Genomic DNA, 19953 nt, shown 5'->3' on the forward strand with positions numbered 1-19953 from the left:
ATAGGTAGATTGTGAATACGAGTAAGTAATGAGTAGAGGGAATTGAAATTAATACTTCGCTTTTTGAAAAAAAAAAAAAAAAAAAAGAAAGAAAGAATTAAAGATGCCAGCAGAGGAAAACAAACTGCTGAGACAGTGTTAATTGGCTGAAGGGCTTTTATCCGAAGGCGGGAAAAGATTCATACTAGGATGGCTCTTCTTCTGCCTCCTCCCTAGCTCAGCTACTGAGCAGCAGTGGCGTAGCCAGAAGTCAATTTTTGGGTGGGCCAACAGGTTGGATGGGTGGGCACTAGACAGTGGTGTGCTGGTAAATGTTTAACAACAGGTTCTCTCCCCGGTCCACCTCTGCACCACCCCCCCCCCGGTCCACCTCACCTCAAAATTGCAGAGCTGGCTATATCCAGGGAGAGAGCCTGGGGGGGGGGGGGAGGCAATGCATTACTCCAAATTGCCTTAATAAGCATACATAGGAACAAACTGTGACTTTAACAACCTGATTTAAATTTATTCTGAAAAAGTTGGCTGAGTTACTAGCAGGAGATGTGTTTTGGGAATCAGAGGAATATAAAACACGTCTACTAGTTCAACAAAGAGTGTCTACTAAATTAAATAGCTTTTTTGGGTCTGCTATACAAGTGCCAATTTGTTCTGAGAAATAGGTTTTCTTAGCATCAATCAAAGAAGCGTTATGGATATTAAAATTTGATTGCCCCATTAATTTAGTAGTCATGTCACCTGTTTTCCTCCATTCACGTAAATGGGCTGCCACCCGCTGCCTCACTACCCCACTTCAATCTCTCGGCTCATGCTGCTCCGGTCACCATGCAGCGGAGTGGAGGAAGAACATCTACCACGTGGCACAACAGCCTCCCGTTGATCTCGCTGTGAAGGAAGAACACGCGGCCTCCGTTTGGCTGCCCTTGCTGCACATTGCCTCACAACCTCGCCTTTCACCTCTCGTCCCTTGCTGCTCCGCTGCTCTGATTACCATGCAACGGAGTGAAGGAAGAACACGCGGCCTCCGAGGTGTACAGCCTCGTGGTCCTGCACCCTCATTGCCTCGCCTAACTCCCCACACCGTATCGCCTCCATTTGGCTGCCCTTGCTGCACGTTGCCTCTTGCCTGAACCTCACAACCTCTCCAGGAAGTTCTGGCAATGGGGGCGGGACGTGGCAGAGACGCTTCCGGGTTAGGAGACAGCATCGCTACCGCTGCTGCTGAGACTGGAGGGAGGTAGGTAGATCCTCGATCGTGGCAGCGTCTAGGAAGCGCTGCCCTGAGAGAGAGGGAGGCAGATGCAGCATCGGAGCTCAGCCTTCTCCCTCCGCTCCGCTGCCTCCACTGCTGGGTGGGCCTGAACCCAAACTGGGTGGGCAGGCCCACCCGTGGCTACGCCCCTGCTGAGCAGTTGAGTGAAGCCACCCAAGGGAAAAGGTTGTGTTTAACTGAGCTCTGTATGAGAAAGGTGAAGGCCTTAGAATTTCAGAATACGGGTAGAGACTCAGTGCCTGCACAGGGCTGACTATTTTTGACTGAGGAGAGCAGATGATTGTAATGACAGTCCCCGATATTCAAAGGATTTATGCTCCTAACTTTAAGAATTATGCTCCTGAATTGGCCTCTTTGAAATTTTACTAATTTATACTCAAAATTTCACAAACTAATCAGTGGGGGAGGGGGGGGGGGGGGGGAGGGTTTAATGCTTATCATGGCCAGCTAAGATAGACACAGATATTCAGTATCAGACCGTGCATGGCCACCAGCATCGATTCCATAGTAGGCAACCAGACAGTAGACAGCCACCGGTACTTATACAGGTCCTGGCTGATATTCACCTGGGCACCTACATAAGAAGACACTTACTTTGGTCCGGGCTGAATATCGAACAGGACCCGCATAAGGTATCTGGACAGGTTCTACCTTCCCCTACTTATTCCAGTCCCCTTCTTCCATTCCCCATCCCCCAGAAGGTTATCTGCTTTATCTGCTCCACCCCAAACTCTGACCTCTCTCTCTCCCTCCTCCTTTCCCTGGAAGAACATCTGATCCCCTGACTCTGATCCCCCTCCCTCCCCCCTGGAAAGAGTGTCTGGTCCCAGAACAATGATCCTCCATCTCACTCCTACACCTTTAGGCCAACCGGGCCTACCTCTGTGATTCCTGGTGGGCTAGTGGAGAAAGGGCAGGAGAGATGCCCACTTACTCCTGCCCATTGCACTTGAAAATGGTTGCCAAGACCTCTAGAAGCAACCTGGTGGTACTATTATATTATACTATTATTATCTCTGTCTTCATTTAGTACTATGCGTTCTGCCTCTCCCATCTTATTTATTAGACTTCCAGCATTTCTATATAGACATTTCATAGGACATACGGACATATGGTAACCGTACCCCTAACCATCTATTAAACGTGATTAAACTAGATGGAAGATAGGGGAGAGTGGGCCCTCGGGCACTGTCCTATTGACTCAATGGTCTGTCCACCCCTGGTTTTCTGAGTGGTTATGTGAAACGCTAGTGGCTATTCACTTCTGTGTAAATGTTAGATTGAATGACTTATTTCTCGTTTTTCTGTACAACAGGCTGTTTGGTTCTGTCGAAGAAGCCGCCGAAGTGTCAACGCTCTGACTTTTCTTATGAAGGAGATTCACTCAAAGTACTGTGTCACTATGAAAACAAATTTCGGAATTTTGGCAAGTGTTGGTGCAAGACAGTACAGCGGTCCTGTGAGCCACTAGTTCAAGCTACAACAGAGGGCAGAATCTCCATGAAGGATGAATATAGTAACCAAAGATTCACAGTGACCATGCAGAACCTTACTCAAGAAGATATTGGCAGATACTCATGTGGAATAATGCAGAATAGATATTGCTATAAGATGTGCACTTTCATAGTCTCTCTTCCTCCAGGTGAGCCTCTGTTCTTATTGGTGTCTGCACACCCCTTTCACCTTGGCAAACCACCTGTCTCTTAAATTTATGGGGGTTTCAATTGTTATAATCACTGTAATTCTGATATTTAACCTAGAAGCATGGAACATGACAGCAGATGAAGACCATCTGGCCCACTGGCTCTGTTCATCCTCATCGCTGTCTCAGCTATACCATCCCTTCCTATCTCATATTGTCTTACTACTACTACTACTACTTATCATTTCTATAGTGCTATAGACATACGCAGTGCTATACACTTGAGCATGAAGAGACAATCCCGGAGTGACTTAATGGTTAGTGCAGCGGGCTTTGATCCTGGCGACAAGGGTTCAATTCTCACTGTTGCTCCTTGTGACTTTAGGCAAGTCAAGTGCACAAGGGGCATTTTTGGCAGTGGCGTACCAAGGGGGGGCGGTGGGGGCGGTCCGCCCAAGGTGCACACCGCTGGGGGGTGCCGCAGCGTGCGCCTGCTGCGCGAGTTTGCTAACTTCTTTCGTTCGCTGCAGCTCCCTCTGCCCCGGAACAGGTTACTTCCTGTTCCGGGGCAGAGGGAGCTGCAGCGAACGAGCAAAGTTAGTAAACTCGCAGCAGGCGCGCGCTGTGGTACCCCCCCCCCAGCGGCATGCACCTGGGGGGGGGGCTCTTTCACGGGGGGGGTCTTTCGCCGGGGGGGGTCCTTGCTGCATCGGGGGGGGGGGGGGGGCCCTGCCCCCGGGGGGCAGGGCGCCGCCCCAGGTGTCCGCCCCCCTAGGAACGCCACTGATTTTTGGATATGACATTTAAGTCTGAATTTGGACGTTTTTTTGTAAAACGTCCAAAATCAGAACAGGAAAGGTCATTTTCTACAAAAAAAAGTCTATCTTTTCCTTTTGAAAATGCTGTTTGGAAAAATGTTTTGTGATTTGGGGGAGTAAGGAAAGGTGATCCCCAAGTGCCTCCAGTGGTCATCTGGTCATTTGGGGCACCTCTTGTGTGGAGTAGAGGAGTAGCCTAGTGGTTAGTGCAGAAGACTTTGGTCTAGCTCAAACATCTAGCTCTTTGAGCAGGGACTGTCCCTCTATGTAAATTGTACAGCGCTGCGTAACCCTAGTAGCGCTTTAGAAATGTTAAATAGTAGTAGTGGTAGTATGGATGAAAGACGTCCAAGTCTTAGGAACGCCCAAGTCCCGCCTTGAACATGCCCCTGGTATTCCCCCCTTGAGATTTGGATGTCCTTCTGATGGACTTAAGAGAAAGACATCCCAAAAAAGGCTTTGATAATACTGATTTGGACGTTTCTGTGAGATAAAAGTCCAAATGCTGACATGTCACTTTTTGGACACCTATCTATTTTGAAAATGAGCCTGATAGTGGAATTAGAAAAGGTGCAGGGAAGGGTGACGAAAATGATAAAGGGGATGGGACGACTTCCCTATGAGGAAAGGCTAAAGCGGCTAGGGCTCTTCAGCTTGGAGAAAAGGCAGCTGAGGGGAGATATGATAGAGGTCTATAAAATAATGAGTGGAGTTGAACGGGTAGAGGTGAAGCGTCTGTTCACGCTTTCCAAAAATACTAGGACTAGGGGGCATGCGATGAAGCTACAATGTAGTCAATTTAAAACGAATCGGAGAAAATGTTTCTTCACTCAACGTGTAATTAAACTCTGGAATTCATTGCCAGAAAATGTGGTAAAGGCGGTTAGCTTAGCAGAGTTTTAAAAATGTTTGGACGGCTTCCTAAAGGAAAAGTCCATAGACCATTATTAAATTGGACTTGGGGAAAATCCACTATTTCTGGGATAAGCAGCATAAAATGTTTTGTACTTTTTTGGGGATCTTGCCAGGTATTTGTGACCTGGATTGGCCACTGTTGGAAACAGGATGCTGGGCTTGATGGACCTTTGGTCTTTCCCAGTATGGCAATACTTATGCCTTGAAATATATGCTTTCCACTTTGGGTTACATGAAGTAGTGAGATATTATATATCAAGAATGTTTTCTTGCTGTGTTATGGCTACACTGAGGAGGTTTCATGACCAGTGATGGTGGAGCTATTGTGAAGCTTAGCATATTCCTTAGAGCATTTTATGGCTATTTTGGCATATGCGGGCCACTGAGGTCTTTCCTCCTACACTATTTATATTATAGTGAATAGAGAATTGTGGTGTATCCTTCATCCCACACATTCTTTTTCCTTGGCTTTTGACATTTTCCCTCATTGAAGTGTGCAAAGTTCTTTGGTTAGTACTCCCTCTTTCACAGTGGAACCAGCAATGTGCATGTTGACCCCCTGCTGTCCCCTTTGATCTAGATAAATACTGATGTTTCAAATTACAGATTGCTATCCCACATCCAACTCATGTACTTCCTCCACAACACTCTGCAACTGAGTAGTTACACAGGCCTCTACTATCTTGGATACCATTGGCAAATTTGAAATAGGTTTCTAGAAGTCTATATTGAAAGCGGTTTAAATGGCCAGGAGAGGGTCCTGGCCATATAAATCAATTGTCGGGGGCTAACTGGCATATTCAGTGGCCCTTAACCGGACAGTGTCAAGGAATATACCCAGCCCTCAAGCCCTCCCTGAACCTGGGGGGGGGGGGGAATCGTCAGAGGGACCGGAGGTCTGCCGGACCTCCAGCCCCCATTGCTCGGGGCAGGGGTAGTCAGAGCCTGGTGGTCCCATGGACCTCCAGCCCCTGTGTTTGACAGGTTTGGGCTTTTGACAGCCCAGACCTGTCAAACAAGTGCGGGAGGATTGTGCTGAGCGCATGCTGAGGCACAATTCTCCCGCACTTCTACCCCATGATCAGAGATAATTGCGCTGCTTAAATTTGCATGCATTATCTCTGATCCTAGGTCCAATAGTGCCCCGCGCTGTTCCAGCGCTATTTTAGAGCGCTGTTTGGAACAGCGTGGGGCTTTTGATCATCTGGGCATTAGTGCCTAAGCCAAAACAGGCTATTTTGTGGGTGGTCCGGGGTGGAGTCAGCACTTAGCCGGGTAAGTGAACTGGATAAAAAGGATCACATAAAACATAATCCTATCGTTATCCAGTGTAATTTATCCGGTTAAGTGCGCTCGCTGTAAAATTTGCAAAGGATTTGTGTTGGGGGGTAATTTCTCCAAATGGGTTAGTTTAGTGCATAAAAAACTAGAAAATATGTGGCAGTTTCGTTGAAAGGCGTTACGTCCCTTACAACTGATGAAAGATTGAGGGAGTGTGGTTACAGGGTGATTCTATGTTCATATATGACTAAAGCTCAGTTGGCACATGTGGGCGGGCAGGGAGGCGTGGCATGTTCCAAATGTGAGCAGAGCCCTCGCTCCTTTTATCATGCTATATGAGCTTGCCTTAGGGTACGAAATTTTGGGGCCCAAGTTAGAAGGTATTTAAGTCAATTGGTGGGATGTACGATCCAAGGATCAGAAGCTCAATTTTTGTTGGACAGACCCAGGGCATTCCGCCCCATGCCTAGACAGGCTAGTGTTTTGTGTCATAAGTTGATTTTAGTGGCCCGGAAAACGGTATTGCACTACTGGACATCATCGGATCCTCCTAATTTTTGGCACTGGAGGAATCAGATACATCTTTTAGCCACATGGGAGGCAAGGGCGGCGAGGGGGTCCTTGGGACGTAGGAAGAGATTTCTTCAGATTTGCGATCCTTTTTTGCAGTCTCTCAGTCCTCGGAGTCGTAGCTTACTAGGGAACAATGTATAGAGGTTTTAGGAGTAGTAGCTGCCCAGTATTCGTGAAAGAAGATAGGGTCATTCGGTTTTGGGGGGAGGTAGGAGTGGGGGAGGAGGGGGGGAGTGGGGATGAGTTAGGGATACTGAGAAGTTATTGTTGGAAAATTTGATAAAAGTGTAAGTCAAGGGGGCCTTTTGGTTATGGGAAGGGTGCTATATTTGTTCAAGGGTTTATGGGGGACTCCTCTGGTCATGGTAGATGTTGGGTGTAGAGTGGCATAATAATATGGTTGTAATTAATAAGATACTTATAGTTTGATTGTTAATCGGTCATTCATAAATATTGTCGACACATAAAAATCTCTTTCCCAAGGAGGAGGGTAAACCTTGACGCTCCTCCAGGTGGGCAATAATTTGGCTTTCCCCGGAATAGTTAAGTGAATAAGTTTGGGTAAATGGGGTGGTTCACCAATGGGGGGAGGGAGAAACTTAAATCTTGAGGCTGGATTTTCTTATTCTGTATCTTCTCTTTATGATGCTTACTTAAGTCAAATCATACAGAGATTGTTGAAATGTTTAACTGGTTGGTTTCTCAATAAAAATGTTGAAACATAAAAATCTAGCAAATACTAGCGAACAAAAATAACATGAAACTAAATACTCAATAATTTGCTCTAATGCATGACTTTAACCCCAAAGATTATCTATATATATATTTATACTAGTAAAAAAGCCCCGTTTCTGATGCAAATGAACGGGGGCTAGCAATGTTTTCTTCTGTGTGCATGTGGGAGTGTGTGTGTCCCTGCCCTCTCTCCCCTCCCCCCTCTGGGGCTAGCAATGTTTTCTTCTGTGTGCATGTGGGAGTGTGTGTGTCCCTGCCCTCTGGCCTCTCTCCCCTCCCCCCTCTGAGTCCTTCACTGTTACAGAGCCAGCGATTTGATTTCGTGCTCTAAAAAGCCCCGATTCTGATGCAAATGAAACGGGGGCTAGCAATGTTTTCTTCTGTGTGCATGTGGGAGTGTGTGTGTCCCTGCCCTCTCTCCCCTCCCCCCTCTGGGGCTAGCAATGTTTTCTTCTGTGTGCATGTGGAGTGTGTGTGTCCCTGCCCTCTGGCCTCTCTCCCCTCCCCCCTCTGAGTCCTTCACTGTTACAGAGCCAGCGATTGATTTCGTGCTCTGCTGTTTTCCTTCACTGACTGTGTTACAGAGAGGGCGGGGCAGACACTCATAGGGAAAACGGATATCTCGCCCCCTTCACACTTCCGGCTGGAGGCTTCATAGAACGTTGGTTTTGCCTTTTATATATATATATATTAAAGAAAGGAAACCTCAACAGCCAGGGGTGCCTACAAAGATGGTCTTCCCCTTACCACAGGTTTGATTGTCCTCTGAAACAAACTGTAATGGAAAACAACTCCTATTCAGAGAAAAAAAAACCTTTGCAGCCAGAAAACAGAGGAAGATACTTAGGCAATAATCTACAGGGTTAATGTCGTATCATAATACTGAAAAATATATAGAATACTGCATGTGCACAGAAAAAAGGTTTTCAGTAAGCTTATCCACCGTGACAGGAATGAACCTTACTCTTAAGCCAAGGTATGTAGAGTAATTTACTGCTAACACTTGACGTAAAACTTGCAATGTGCCAATGAGAGCTTCCCTCTGGTTTGTAAGATCTAACACGTGTAGGCAACTTATCCAGGTGCATTTGGAAATTCTTTTGGATCAAGTCGGTGGCACCCAAAGTAATGGGAAGTATTTCTGCTTCTTTGTTCCACGTTTTATGGGTCTCTGATTGCGTTTCCTGGTACTTGAGGATTTTCTCTCCCTCCGGGCGATTCATAGAGTAATCGCTCGGGACTGACACCTCTATGATTAATGCTCAGTGGCGTACCAGGGGGGGGGGCAGTGGGGGCGGTCCGCCCCGGGTGCACGCCACTGGGGGGGGTGCCAGGGTGCGCGCCTGTCAGCTGGAGTTCGCTGACTTCGCTAACTTTGCTGCAGCTCCCTCTGCCCCGGAACAGGTTACTTACTTCCTGTTCCGGCCGGGGGCAAGAGGGAGCTGCAGCGAAGTTAGTGAATGTCAGCTGACAGGCGCGCGCCGCGGCACCCCCCCCAGTGGCGTGCACCCGGGGGGGATGTCATTTCACCGGGGAGGGGGGGTGCCGCGCTGCACCCGGGGGGGGGGATGTCATTTCACCGGGGAGGGGGGGCGCCGCGCTGCACCCGGGGGGGAGGGGCGCATCGGCGATCCGCCCCGGGTGTCATGCCGGCTAGGATCGCCCTGTTAATGCTATTCTGGTGATTCTCTCTTTTACCACTATAACCAGTTTTCTTGCATCCGGCTTTTATCTGTTGGAATGAAAATGTCCAGGTGATCATAACTTCTTCGTTTTCCAGATCCCAATGCTTTTCTCGTACAAGAACATCACGTTGTTATTTCTTATGTAGCGTTTTTATCTGCTAAAAACTAAGAGGGGCATAATCGAACGGGGCGCCAAGTTTTCCTGAGAGCGTCCTCGCAGGACATCTCGGGAAGGGGCGGGGAAACCGTATTATCGAAACAAGATGGGCGTCCTTCTTTCGTTTCAATAATACGGTCAGGGACGCCCAAATCTTAACATTTAGGTCGACCTTAGAGATGGTTGTCCTTAGAGATGGTCATCCCCTTTTCAGCGATAATGGAACCCGAGGACGCCCATCTCAGAAACGACCGAATCCAAGCCCTTTGGTCATGGGATAGTCAGCATTGTAGTGCACTGGTCCCCTGACATGCCAGGACCCAACCGGGCACCCTAGGGGGCACTGCAGTGGACTTCACAAATTGCTCCCAGGTGCATAGCTCCCTTGCCTTGGGTGCTGAGCCCCCCCCCCCCCCCGAAAACCCAAAACCCACTACGCATAACTGTACAACACTACCATAGCCCTAAGGGGTGAAGGGGGGCACCTACATGTGGGTACAGTGAGTTTATGGTGGATTTTGAAGGCTCACATTTACCACCACAAGTGTAACAGGTAGGGGGGGTGGGCCTGGGTCCGCCTGCCTGAAGTGCACTGCACTGCACCCACTAAAACTGCTCCAGAAACCTGCATACTGCTGTCATTGACTGGCATAGAGGCTGGCAAAACAAAAATTTTAACATTTTTTTTTTAGGGTGGGAGGGTGCTGGTGACCGCTGGGGGAGTAAAGGGAGGTCATCTCTGATTCCCTCGGTGATCATCTGGTCAATTCGGGCACTTTTTGAGGCTTGGTCGCAAGAAAAAATGGACCAGGTAAAGTCAGCCAAGTGCTCGTCAGGGACGCCCTTCTTTTTTCCTTTATCGGCCGAGAATGCCCATGTGTTAAGCGCGCCCCTGTCCCACCTTCGCTATGCTGCCGACACACCCACAGTTGAGGACGCTTTCAATTATGCCGATTTGGGCAACCCTGGGAGAAGGACGCCCATCTCCCGATTTGTGTCGAAGATGGGTGCCCTTCTCTTTCGAAAATAAGCCTGATAGGGGATCTTTTACTAAGGTGTTTCTACCATTTTTAGCTTGTGCTGCTAATTAAAGGGTGCTAAGGAGGAGATTGTATATATGGTGCCTACAAAAATCGATCGGTGCCTAGATTTAGGCGCCGATTATAGACTACGCTTAGTTCATATTTCAGCGCCTAAATCCACATGCCTCCATTTACACCAACGAAAACTTGGTGTGTAGATTTAGGTGCACTGGGCCATATTCTATAACTAGGCATCTACATTTCAGAAAGCCCACGAAACGCCCATTTCTCCACCCCATAACCACACCCACATGTTAGAAGTTCAAAGAATATGCTTAGTGTGTTGTGCACCTAAATTCTAATTGGTGCCAGTCAGTGCTCATTCTTGCTTGTTTTATTTATTTATTTAGATTTTGCTCACACTTTTTTCAGTGGTAGCTCAAGGTGAGTTACATTCAGGTACTCTGGATATTTCTCTGTCCCAGGAGGGCTCACAATCTAAGTTTCTACCTGAGGCAATGGAGGGTTAAGTGACTTGCCCAAGATCACAAGGAGCAGCAGTGGGATTTGAAACCTGCCACTGCTGGATTGCACGACCTGTACTCTAACTACTAGACCACTCCTCCACTAGCAACATTCCATGTAGAATCTGAAATAGTAGCAAAACTAGTATTTATTATTTAGATTTGCTCACACCTTTTTCAGTAGTGGCTCAAGGTGACTTACATTCAGGTACTCTGGATATTTCTCTGTCCCAGGAGGGCTCACAATCCTAAGTTTGTACATGATGTAATGGAGGGTTAAGTGACTTGCCCAAGATCACAAGGAGCAGTGGTGGGTTGAACTGGCCACCCCCTGGATTGCAAGACTGGTGCTCTAACCACTAGGCCACTCCTCCACTGGCAACATTTGATCTAGAATCTCAAATAGTAGCACATTCCAGAATCTCAAAAAGTGGCAACATTCCATGTAGAATCTTCAGTAGGTAGCACATTCCATATATTATTTATTTAGATTTTGCTCACACCTTTTTCAGTAGTAGCTCAAGGTGAGTTTCATTCAGGTACTCTGGATATTTCTCTGTCCCAGGAGGGCTCACAATCTAAGTTTCTACCTGAGCCAATGGAGGGTTAAGTGACTTGCCCAAGATCACAAGGAGCAGCAGTGGGATTTGAACCAGCCACCTCTGGACGTCAAGACCGGGGCTCTAACCACTAGGCCACTCCTCTTGTTAAGTACTGATATCACTTTAGCTTGTTAAGCCAATTAAGATATGTGCGGTGTTATAGAATCTATGCTGATGTTGGCGCTTAAATCTAAGCGCACTTGTATAGAATCCGTGGGTAAACGCTGGAATGCCCATTATATTCCTATGGGCGTCTCAGCATTTAGCACCCGGTGGTTTGTATTAGGAGCTAAAAATGCTAGTGCACCTTAGTAAAAGACATTCTAAATGCTGCTGATCAACCTGCTGAATACTGACCTCTTGGTGTTACTATTGCACAACGCTCATAGCTTTGGCGTGCCAAAGACCGAAACTAAAAATGAAGCCCAGGTCCCTGGTTATGCCATGGTGCCAATGAGCCAGCCCCAGGATTTGACTATTTTCATGATTAATGATTTGTTGTTCTTGTGTTATACAGTAGCTGGCTTCAAAATTATCTGCATCATTTCAGACACGCAGAAAACAGCCCAATTTTCAAACACAAGACAACTTGTATATATGCATAAAAAGAGTTTCAATATCAGGTTGCTATGAGGCTAAGAATGTGCACGCAACTTTAAGCACTGCAAAACAGGGCACAAAGGTGCACGGTGTGTGTAAATCAGAAATATATCTTTGAAAATTCAAGTAGTGAAAGAGTGGACTGAAAACCAGGTAAACTAAGGTTCAGACCCTACTGACACTCCTTGTGATCTTCAGCACAGTAAGAGATTTTGTATCCTGTCTAGTGGTGACCCACACCTTCTTCTAAACAACCATCAAGTATGATTCATTACATTTTATTCTTTTTTTTAATTGCATTGTGCTTATTTGTAACCTCCCATCCCTCACTCTCAGGTACAGCATCACCAGAAGGGAGACTTCCAGACCTCTCTCCTTTCACAGAGTCAGATGTTACATGGAATTCATCGGAAGAGGATTCATCGGAAGAGGATTCATTGGAAGAGGAGGGAACAGCTATCTCTACCCTTCCGGGTGACTCTGCTGGCACGGAAATACCTCTTACAGAGTGAGTTATACAGCTTCCCCACCCCCCACACACCCCGCCTTCCATCCCCTCTACTACTACTACTACTATTTAGCATTTTTATAGCGCTACAAAGCGTACGCAGCGCTGCACAAACATAGAAGAAAGACAGTCCCTGCTCAAATAATATGAGGAAAAGGTCCCTTGATTGTTTATAAATTGAATCCTGCCTAGAGCTGTGCTGTATAAGACCAGTAAGAAAACCTGGCCTGGATTGTGTAAGGTGAGGAAGGTCAGGCAGGAGATTTACGTAAGAGATTGCAGGAATATGTGGACTGTATTTTGATGACCCATTTTCTGTGATATGCTGTTTAGTTTGGACATATTAAAGAACCTGCGTACTACTACTACTACTATTTAGCATTTCTATAGCGCTACAAGACGTACGCAGCGCTGCACAAACATAGAAGAAAGACAGTCCCTGCTCAAAGAGCTTACAATCTAATAGACAAAAAATAAATAAGTAAGCAAATCAAATCAATTAATGTGAACGGGAAGGAAGAGAGGAGGGTAGTTGGAGGCGAGTGGTTTCAAGTGGTTACGAGTCAAAAGCAATGTTAAAGAGGTGGGCTTTCAGTCTAGATTTAAAGGTGGCCAAGGATGGGGCAAGATGTAGGGGCTCAGGAAGTTTATTCCAGGCGTAGGGTGCAGCGAGACAGAAGGCGCGAAGTCTGGAGTTGGCAGTAGTAGAGAAGGGAACAGATAAGAAGGATTTATCCATGGAGCGGAGTGCACAGGAAGGGGTGTAGGGAAGGACGAGTGTGGAGAGATACTGGGGAGCAACAGAGTCAGTACATTTATAGGTTAGTAGAAGAAGTTTGAACAGGATGCGAAAACGGATAGGGAGCCAGTGAAGGGTCCTGAGGAGAGGGTAGTATGAGTAAAGCGACCCTGGCGGAAGACGAGACGGGCAGCAGAGTTTGAACCGACTGGAGGGGGGAGAGGTGACTAAGTGGGAGGCCAGCAAGAAGCAGATTGCAGTAGTCTAAACGAGCGGTGACAAGGGTGTGGATGAGGGTTTTGGTAGAGTGCTCGGAAAGAAAGGGGCGGATGTTATAAAGAAAGAAACGACAGGTCTTGGCGGTCTGCTGGATATGAGCAGAGAAGGAGAGAGAAGAGTCAAAGATGACCCCAAGGTTTCGAGCTGAGGAGACAGGGAGAATGAGAGAGCCATCAACAGAAATAGAAAACGGGGGGAGCGGGGAGGTGGGTTTGGGGGGGAAAATGAGAAGCTCGGTTTTGGTCATATTTAATTTCAGGTGGCGTTGAGACATCCAGACAGCAATGTCAGACAAGCACGCTGAAACTTTGGTTTGGATGCAAAGTGAGATATCAGGGGTAGAAAGGTAGATTTGGGAGTCATCAGCATAGAGATGGTAGGAAAAGCCATGGGATGAGATTAATGAACCAAGGAAAGAAGTGTAGATAGAAAAGAGGAGGGGACCAAGAACAGAACCCTGAGGTACGCCAACAGGCAGAGGGATAGAAATAGAAGAGGATCCACCAGAGTGAACACTGAAGGTGCGGAGGGAGAGGTAGGAAGAGAACCAGGAAAGGACAGAGCCCTGGAATCCAAGTGAGGACAGGGCTCTACTGTGCTTTCATAGCCCATTTATGCCCACTTGCTGTCATCTACCAATCTTCCATCTATCCAGCCCACTCCCATCCTTTCTACAAAAGGCTGTACTGTAATGATCAGCTACATCTGTCTATGACAGGGAAGAAGATCCTTAGTGAGAAATTCAGGCAATATCTGGCTAATATTGAAAGTGATTTAGCCTAGGAGGAGGCTCTATTGCACGATGAAATCACTTGTTCCTGCCTATCCACTAAACTGAACAGTGACACTGAATATTAGTAACTAACCACCACCAGGGCTGCTGGGGGGAGGGGGCAGAGGAGCCAGAATTCCCCAGGCCTGGCCTCCAAGGGGGGCCTGGCACCGGGGTCTGTCTCTCTCCTGCTCCTGTCAGGATACGGGTGGTTGCGTTAATGCAATAACCCAGTCCTGGCACAAAGGAGCAGGACAGAGACAGACCCTGGTGCCAGGCCCCCCTTGGAGGCTGGGGAGGAGCAGATGCACAGACACAGAAAGGTAGGGAGCAGGGGCGGCCTGAGCGAGCAAGCAAGGGGTGGCGGTGCAGCGTGTCCCAAGTGGGGGGGGTTGTGACGGCTGTGGCAGCCCTGCCCCAGGCCTGGCTCTGTATCTCAGTGGACCTAGCCACCACTGTACTATCTGGTGAGGGCTGGGACAGTCTATGAGTGGAGCTTGAGTAGAACCTGGGTAGAGCCAGTACTAAACTAATTAGCATCAATATTCAGAATGTTAACTGGTTCAGGGCCGGTCTTAGGCAGAGGCGACCAAGGCAACCGCATAGGGCCCCGCGCCTAAGGGGGCCCCGCATGGCGTGCCTAAAGGGGCCCCGCGCAGCGTGCCTCAACTCTGCCTCGCTCGTGCCTCCGCTCCGACCTCCGCCGCTGCTCACCTTAGTCGCCTGAGATGATCCCCATTCCCACGGCTCGGCCGCTCCGTTCCCGTCACCACCGGTGCAGCGCCCACCCCTGGTTTGGGCCCACTGAGCCCGCCGTCAGCTCCCGAGTCCCCGGACCCCGGCGACTAACTGAGCGATGCCAGCGAGCCAGCCCAGGCAGCGACGGCCCCGCCCCCGACGGCGAAGACAGACAGTTGCAGCGCGACGGCTCACCTCCAGGCTCCAGCTTCCCACTCAATGTCCCGCCTTCTGATGTATTTCCTGTTTCCGGACGTGAGGGCGGGAGTCACTGAGCGGGAAAAGCTGGAACCTGGCCGGAGGTGGTGAGGATGTGAGGTGAGCCATCGTTGCTGACGCCAACAGTTGTGCACTTACGCCAAATCGAAATCGGATTCCATGCAGGCAGGAGATCAGGAGAAGTGTCTCTCTCATCTAACAACGCTTGCGGACGGTGCAAGGGTTGGAAATGTCTGCCTCCCTGAGAGGAATTTGGCCCAACAACATTAGTTGCTGGAGAAGCTGAGCAAGTAAGATCTTCTGGCTTGGAAGAGGCTGTTTCTAACATATCTGGGTTATTTTCACATAGATCTGCAGATATTTCTCCTGATAAAAATTTGGATGGCAATAGCAGATTTAGCTAAAACACTGCTTCCAGTAATTAATGATATGACACCTCGAATTAATCATTTGGAAGCTAGACTGCAATCACAGGAAAAAAAGATTACTAAGCTAAAATCTGAGAATGGAAATCATGAAGTAGCAAAATCTGATATAAAGTAGGTACAATCAGTTCAAACTATTTAGTAACTGATGTGGCTACTTGCCTCTGGTTTGATGGGTTACAGAGTAATAGGGGAATTTGAAAGTACTGGATCTTTTCTTAATATTTTTCCTTTATTCTCCTTTGTTATGAGAATTGGAACTACTAATTGTAGTGGACTTGAACTGAATAATTTCTGGGGAGGTTTCATGATAGTATTGCGCTTATTATTTCAATCAGTGTTTTTGTACAAGTTTAGCTTCATTTGTCTTTATTTGAAATTTCATAAATAAAAAAATGTTCTAAAAATGGAATAATCTTATCAATGGGGTGGGGCTAGGGTGGGGGCGGAGCTAGGTGGGGGTGGGGCTAGGATGGGGCCCCACCAAATTGGTCTGCATAGTGCCCCGCACTTGCTAAGACCGGCCCTGAACTGGTTAAGTAATCAGCTAAAGTTAAGACAGTAAAAAGGCTGTCCTAACTTTAGCCGCTGAGCTGACTGTGCAGCGGTATTGAATGTCGACCAGGAAAGAACTTTGAGTTCACCACGAATAATCCCACAGAGGAAGATTAAAGACTGTGTCCACATGAGTTGAAAGACAAGTGAAGACTATCTAATATAATAAAACGCACCCTCAACGTTCTGAGGACAACGTTCTGAAGCCATCTGACGTCACTCCCAGGCTGAAGGGTTCGTGGATTCGTGGTCTGAAGCCTTCAAACCATCCAGCCGTCTCTGCCCCGCCCTCACGTCAAACGTCATGACGTCGAGGGCGGAAAAAAAAACCAAACAAATCAGGCAGCGCAGCGTCAGGGAAGGAGGCGGCGCTCCCGACGTCTCTAGCCTTCCCTTCGCTGTGTTCCGCCTTCTTCTGACGTCAAGGATGACGTCAGAAGAAGGCGGAACACAGCGAAGGAAAGGCTAGACGTCGGAAGCGCCGCCTCGTTCCCTGACGCTTGGCTGCCGGAACCGCCACGGAGGTAAATTAAAAAAGAAGAAGAAAAAAAAAAGGGATGTTGGGGGGAGAGAAGAGGGTGGCCAGTAAACTTGAACAATGGGAGCGGGAGGCAGGGGAAAAACGACAGCATGGATGCGAAGGGGGGGCAGGGATGCGAAAGGGGGGGGAGAAGAGGCGGGCCAGGCTGGGACATGGAAAAGAGAGAGGAGCATGGATGCGAGGGGGGTCATGGAAGGGAGAGAGGGGACTTGCTGGAAAAGGTTGAATGGAAGCGGCAGGGGACAGAGGAGCATGGATGGGCATGGATTGGGAGGGCAGGGCTCAGGGAGAGAGGGAAATTGCTGGAAAGGGATGAATGGAGGGGGCAGGGGACAGAGGAGCATGGATGGGCATGGATTGGGAGGGCAGGGCTCAGGGAGAGAGGGGAATTGCTGGAAAGGGATGAATGGAGGGGGCAGGGGACAGAGGAGCATGGATGGGCATGGATTGGGAGGGCAGGGCTCAGGGAGAGAGGGGAATTGCTGGAAAGGGATGAATGGAGGGGGCAGGTGACAGAGGAGCATGGATGGGCATGGATTGGGAGGGCAGGGCTCAGGGATTGAGGGGAATTGCTGGATAGGGATGAATGGAGGGGACAGATGGGCATGGATGGATATGGATTGCAGGGCAGGGCTCAGGGAGAGAGGGGAATTGCTGGATAGGGATGAATGGAGGGGGCAGGTGACAGAGGAGCATGGATGGGCATGGTTTGGGAGGGCAGGGCTCAGGGAGAGAGGGGAATTGCTGGAAAAGGATGAATGGAGGGGGCAGGGGACAGATGGGCATGGATTGGGAGGGCAGGGCTCACACTCTCTCTCTCATATACAATGTCTTTCTGACTCTCACTCTCACACACTCTGTCTCACACTGTATCACATTCACTCTCTATGTGCCACACAGTCACTCACACACTCGCTTGGTCTCATACACTCACTCTCACAGAGAATCTGTGTCTCACACACACTCTCTCTCTCGCCCACACACACACACTCTCTCACACACTGTGTCTCACATACACACTTGCACACACTCTCATTCTCACACACACACTCTCTCACAAACACACTCACACCCAGACTCACTCTCTCTCTCACACACTCACACTTTCACTCTGACTCTCAAACAGTCACTCTCACATACACTCTCCCAAACATACACACTCCGAGGAAAACCTTGCTAGCGCCCGTTTCATTTGTGTCAGAAATGGGCCTTTTTTACTAGTTTTTTAATGTTTTATGTGTGCTCATACTCCTTCAAAGGACATCTCACAGACCAAACGGTCTAAACTTTGTCCCTTTCCTCATACACTTACTTTATAAAACATTTTTCACCAACAGTGCTCAAAAAACGATTTCATTTAAATGAAAAAATATCACTCAAGCTTCTCGGGTCCCGACACTGACCATGTTTCGTGTTGGAGTTGTCTCAAGGAACCCAATTGAAACAATTGCTCTGGTTGTGTGGAATCCTTGAAGGCACAAAAGCATCAACAATAAAATCACATTATAAATCTCAAAAACAATCATATTAGCTGATCATGAAGGCAACGGATCAAGGCAAGGCAATACCTTACAGCTCGCTCTCTTTCAGCTCTTACAAACACGCCAGGCAACCCGGAAACAGAAACGTCCCCTTATTAAAACCACTAAGGGGAATGACTGATCCAGGAAAAGCTACACTATTGGAGGCCTGATAATTTAAACTGCTGTCATTATAAATAAAAAAAAGCTCACCATTCAATTTCTCAATTGAACCTGTCTGGTTCTTTAGTATTCCAACCACAGAAAAGTACAGGCTGGCCAAAGGACGATCCAGCACAGGAGGAAATGCTTGAAACACGCTTTATTTGCTGCTTGGACAAAGAAACCCAACACGGTCTGTGTTTCGGCGTTAAAAATGCCTTGCTCAAGGGTCACACTGGTTCAACAAAGAGTGCTGAACAAACAACGCAGCCCATAGGCATCCGCAGAAAAAATAATGAACGTATAGCTTAACCCGAAGGAGTCTGTTCAATATATTGTGACCCTTGAGGCAGGCGTTTTCAGTATGCTGAAACACGGACTGTATCGGGTTCCTTTGTCCAAGTAGCAAATAAAGCGTGTGTTGGATGTGTCCTTTGGCCAGCCTCTACTTTTCTGTGGTTGGCAGTGGCATAGCTATGGGGGCCATGGGGCCTGGGCCCCCCAAATTGGCTCTTTTTGACCCGTCTCCCCACCGCCGCCACATCCGCCCCCCGTGGCCGCTACTGCCTCCCCGCGACCGCCCTCCTGCCATCGCTTCTGCCCCCCCCCCCACCCACCGTCACTGTGAAGGTACCTTGCCCCCTGCCATCTAAAGCATTTGTCCCATGCTGGTCTCACATTGCCTGGTGCCGTCTTGTTTTCAGTCGCTGTGCACTCTCGTTTTAATGTGCACAGCGATTACAGAATAGGGCGCCAGGCAATGTGAGACCAGCGTGGGACAAATGCTTTAGATGGCGGGGGGGGGGGGCAAGGTACCTTCACAGTGGCGATGGGGGGGGAGGAGCAGCGGCGTGGGGCAGAAGCGATGGCAGGAGGGCGGCCGCGGGGAGGCAGTAGCGGCCGCAGGGGGGCGGATGTGGCAGTGGTGGGGAGGCAGGCCAAAATATGCCCCCCCACCTTGGGCTCTGGCCCCCCCCTCTAGTCAAGGTCTGGCTACGCCCCTGGTGGTTGGAATAGTAAAGAACCAGATAGGTTCAATCTACGTAGAGGTTTTTCCTGTTTGCTGTGCCTGATCTTTAGTACATCCACTTCTGTTCCCTACTCCACAACATCCTCTTTTGATCTCTGCCCCGTGAAAACGTCGGAGCTTCCAGTACAATAAACCAGAAATCATTCAAAGTATGCTTATGTTGTAACCAATGTTGTATGAGAGGGACTTCTGATACCGCATTTTTAGAACGGGACAAAGTGTAGACCATGTGGTCTGTGAGATGCAAATATTCTTCACTTGACTTTCAACTCATGTGGACATAATCTTTAATGTTCCTCTGTGGGATTATTCGGGGTGAACCCTTATGTTGGGCAGCAGGAACATACAAACAATAGTGCTTCACACTGATCAGGAAAAGGCCATTTTTTATTTATTTCATTTATATTATTAGGATTTATTTACCGCCTTTTTGAAGGAATTCACTCAAGGTGGTGTACAGTAAGAATAGATCAAACATGAGCAGGAGGAAATTAGAGCAGTAAAAATACTCGAACAACAATACAAAGTATGGCATGGTATACTATTTGCAATGACAACACAATATGTACTGGAACATTACAATTGGTAGTGAAGGGTAAGGCAAAGTTGTAACTTATAGATGAGTAAGAAAGTAGGAAGAA

The 19953-nt window shown here is 48.1% G+C and overlaps 1 protein-coding gene across 1 annotated transcript in view; it reads left to right on the forward strand.

Moving 5' to 3' along the window:
- Positions 1-2708: 2708 nt before the first annotated feature.
- Positions 2709-19953, forward strand: part of LOC115461798 (CMRF35-like molecule 1) — a 28896-nt gene continuing 11651 nt past the window's right edge. Inside the window, exons 1-2 of the mRNA XM_030191843.1 lie at positions 2709-2912; positions 12161-12332. Coding sequence (XP_030047703.1) covers positions 2771-2912; positions 12161-12332 — 314 coding nt within the window. The 5' untranslated portion in view covers positions 2709-2770. The remainder of the gene's footprint in view (positions 2913-12160; positions 12333-19953) is intronic.

This window comes from Microcaecilia unicolor, chromosome 2 (assembly GCF_901765095.1).
Source record: "Microcaecilia unicolor chromosome 2, aMicUni1.1, whole genome shotgun sequence".
In the NCBI taxonomy this organism is placed as follows: Eukaryota; Metazoa; Chordata; class Amphibia; order Gymnophiona; family Siphonopidae; genus Microcaecilia; species Microcaecilia unicolor.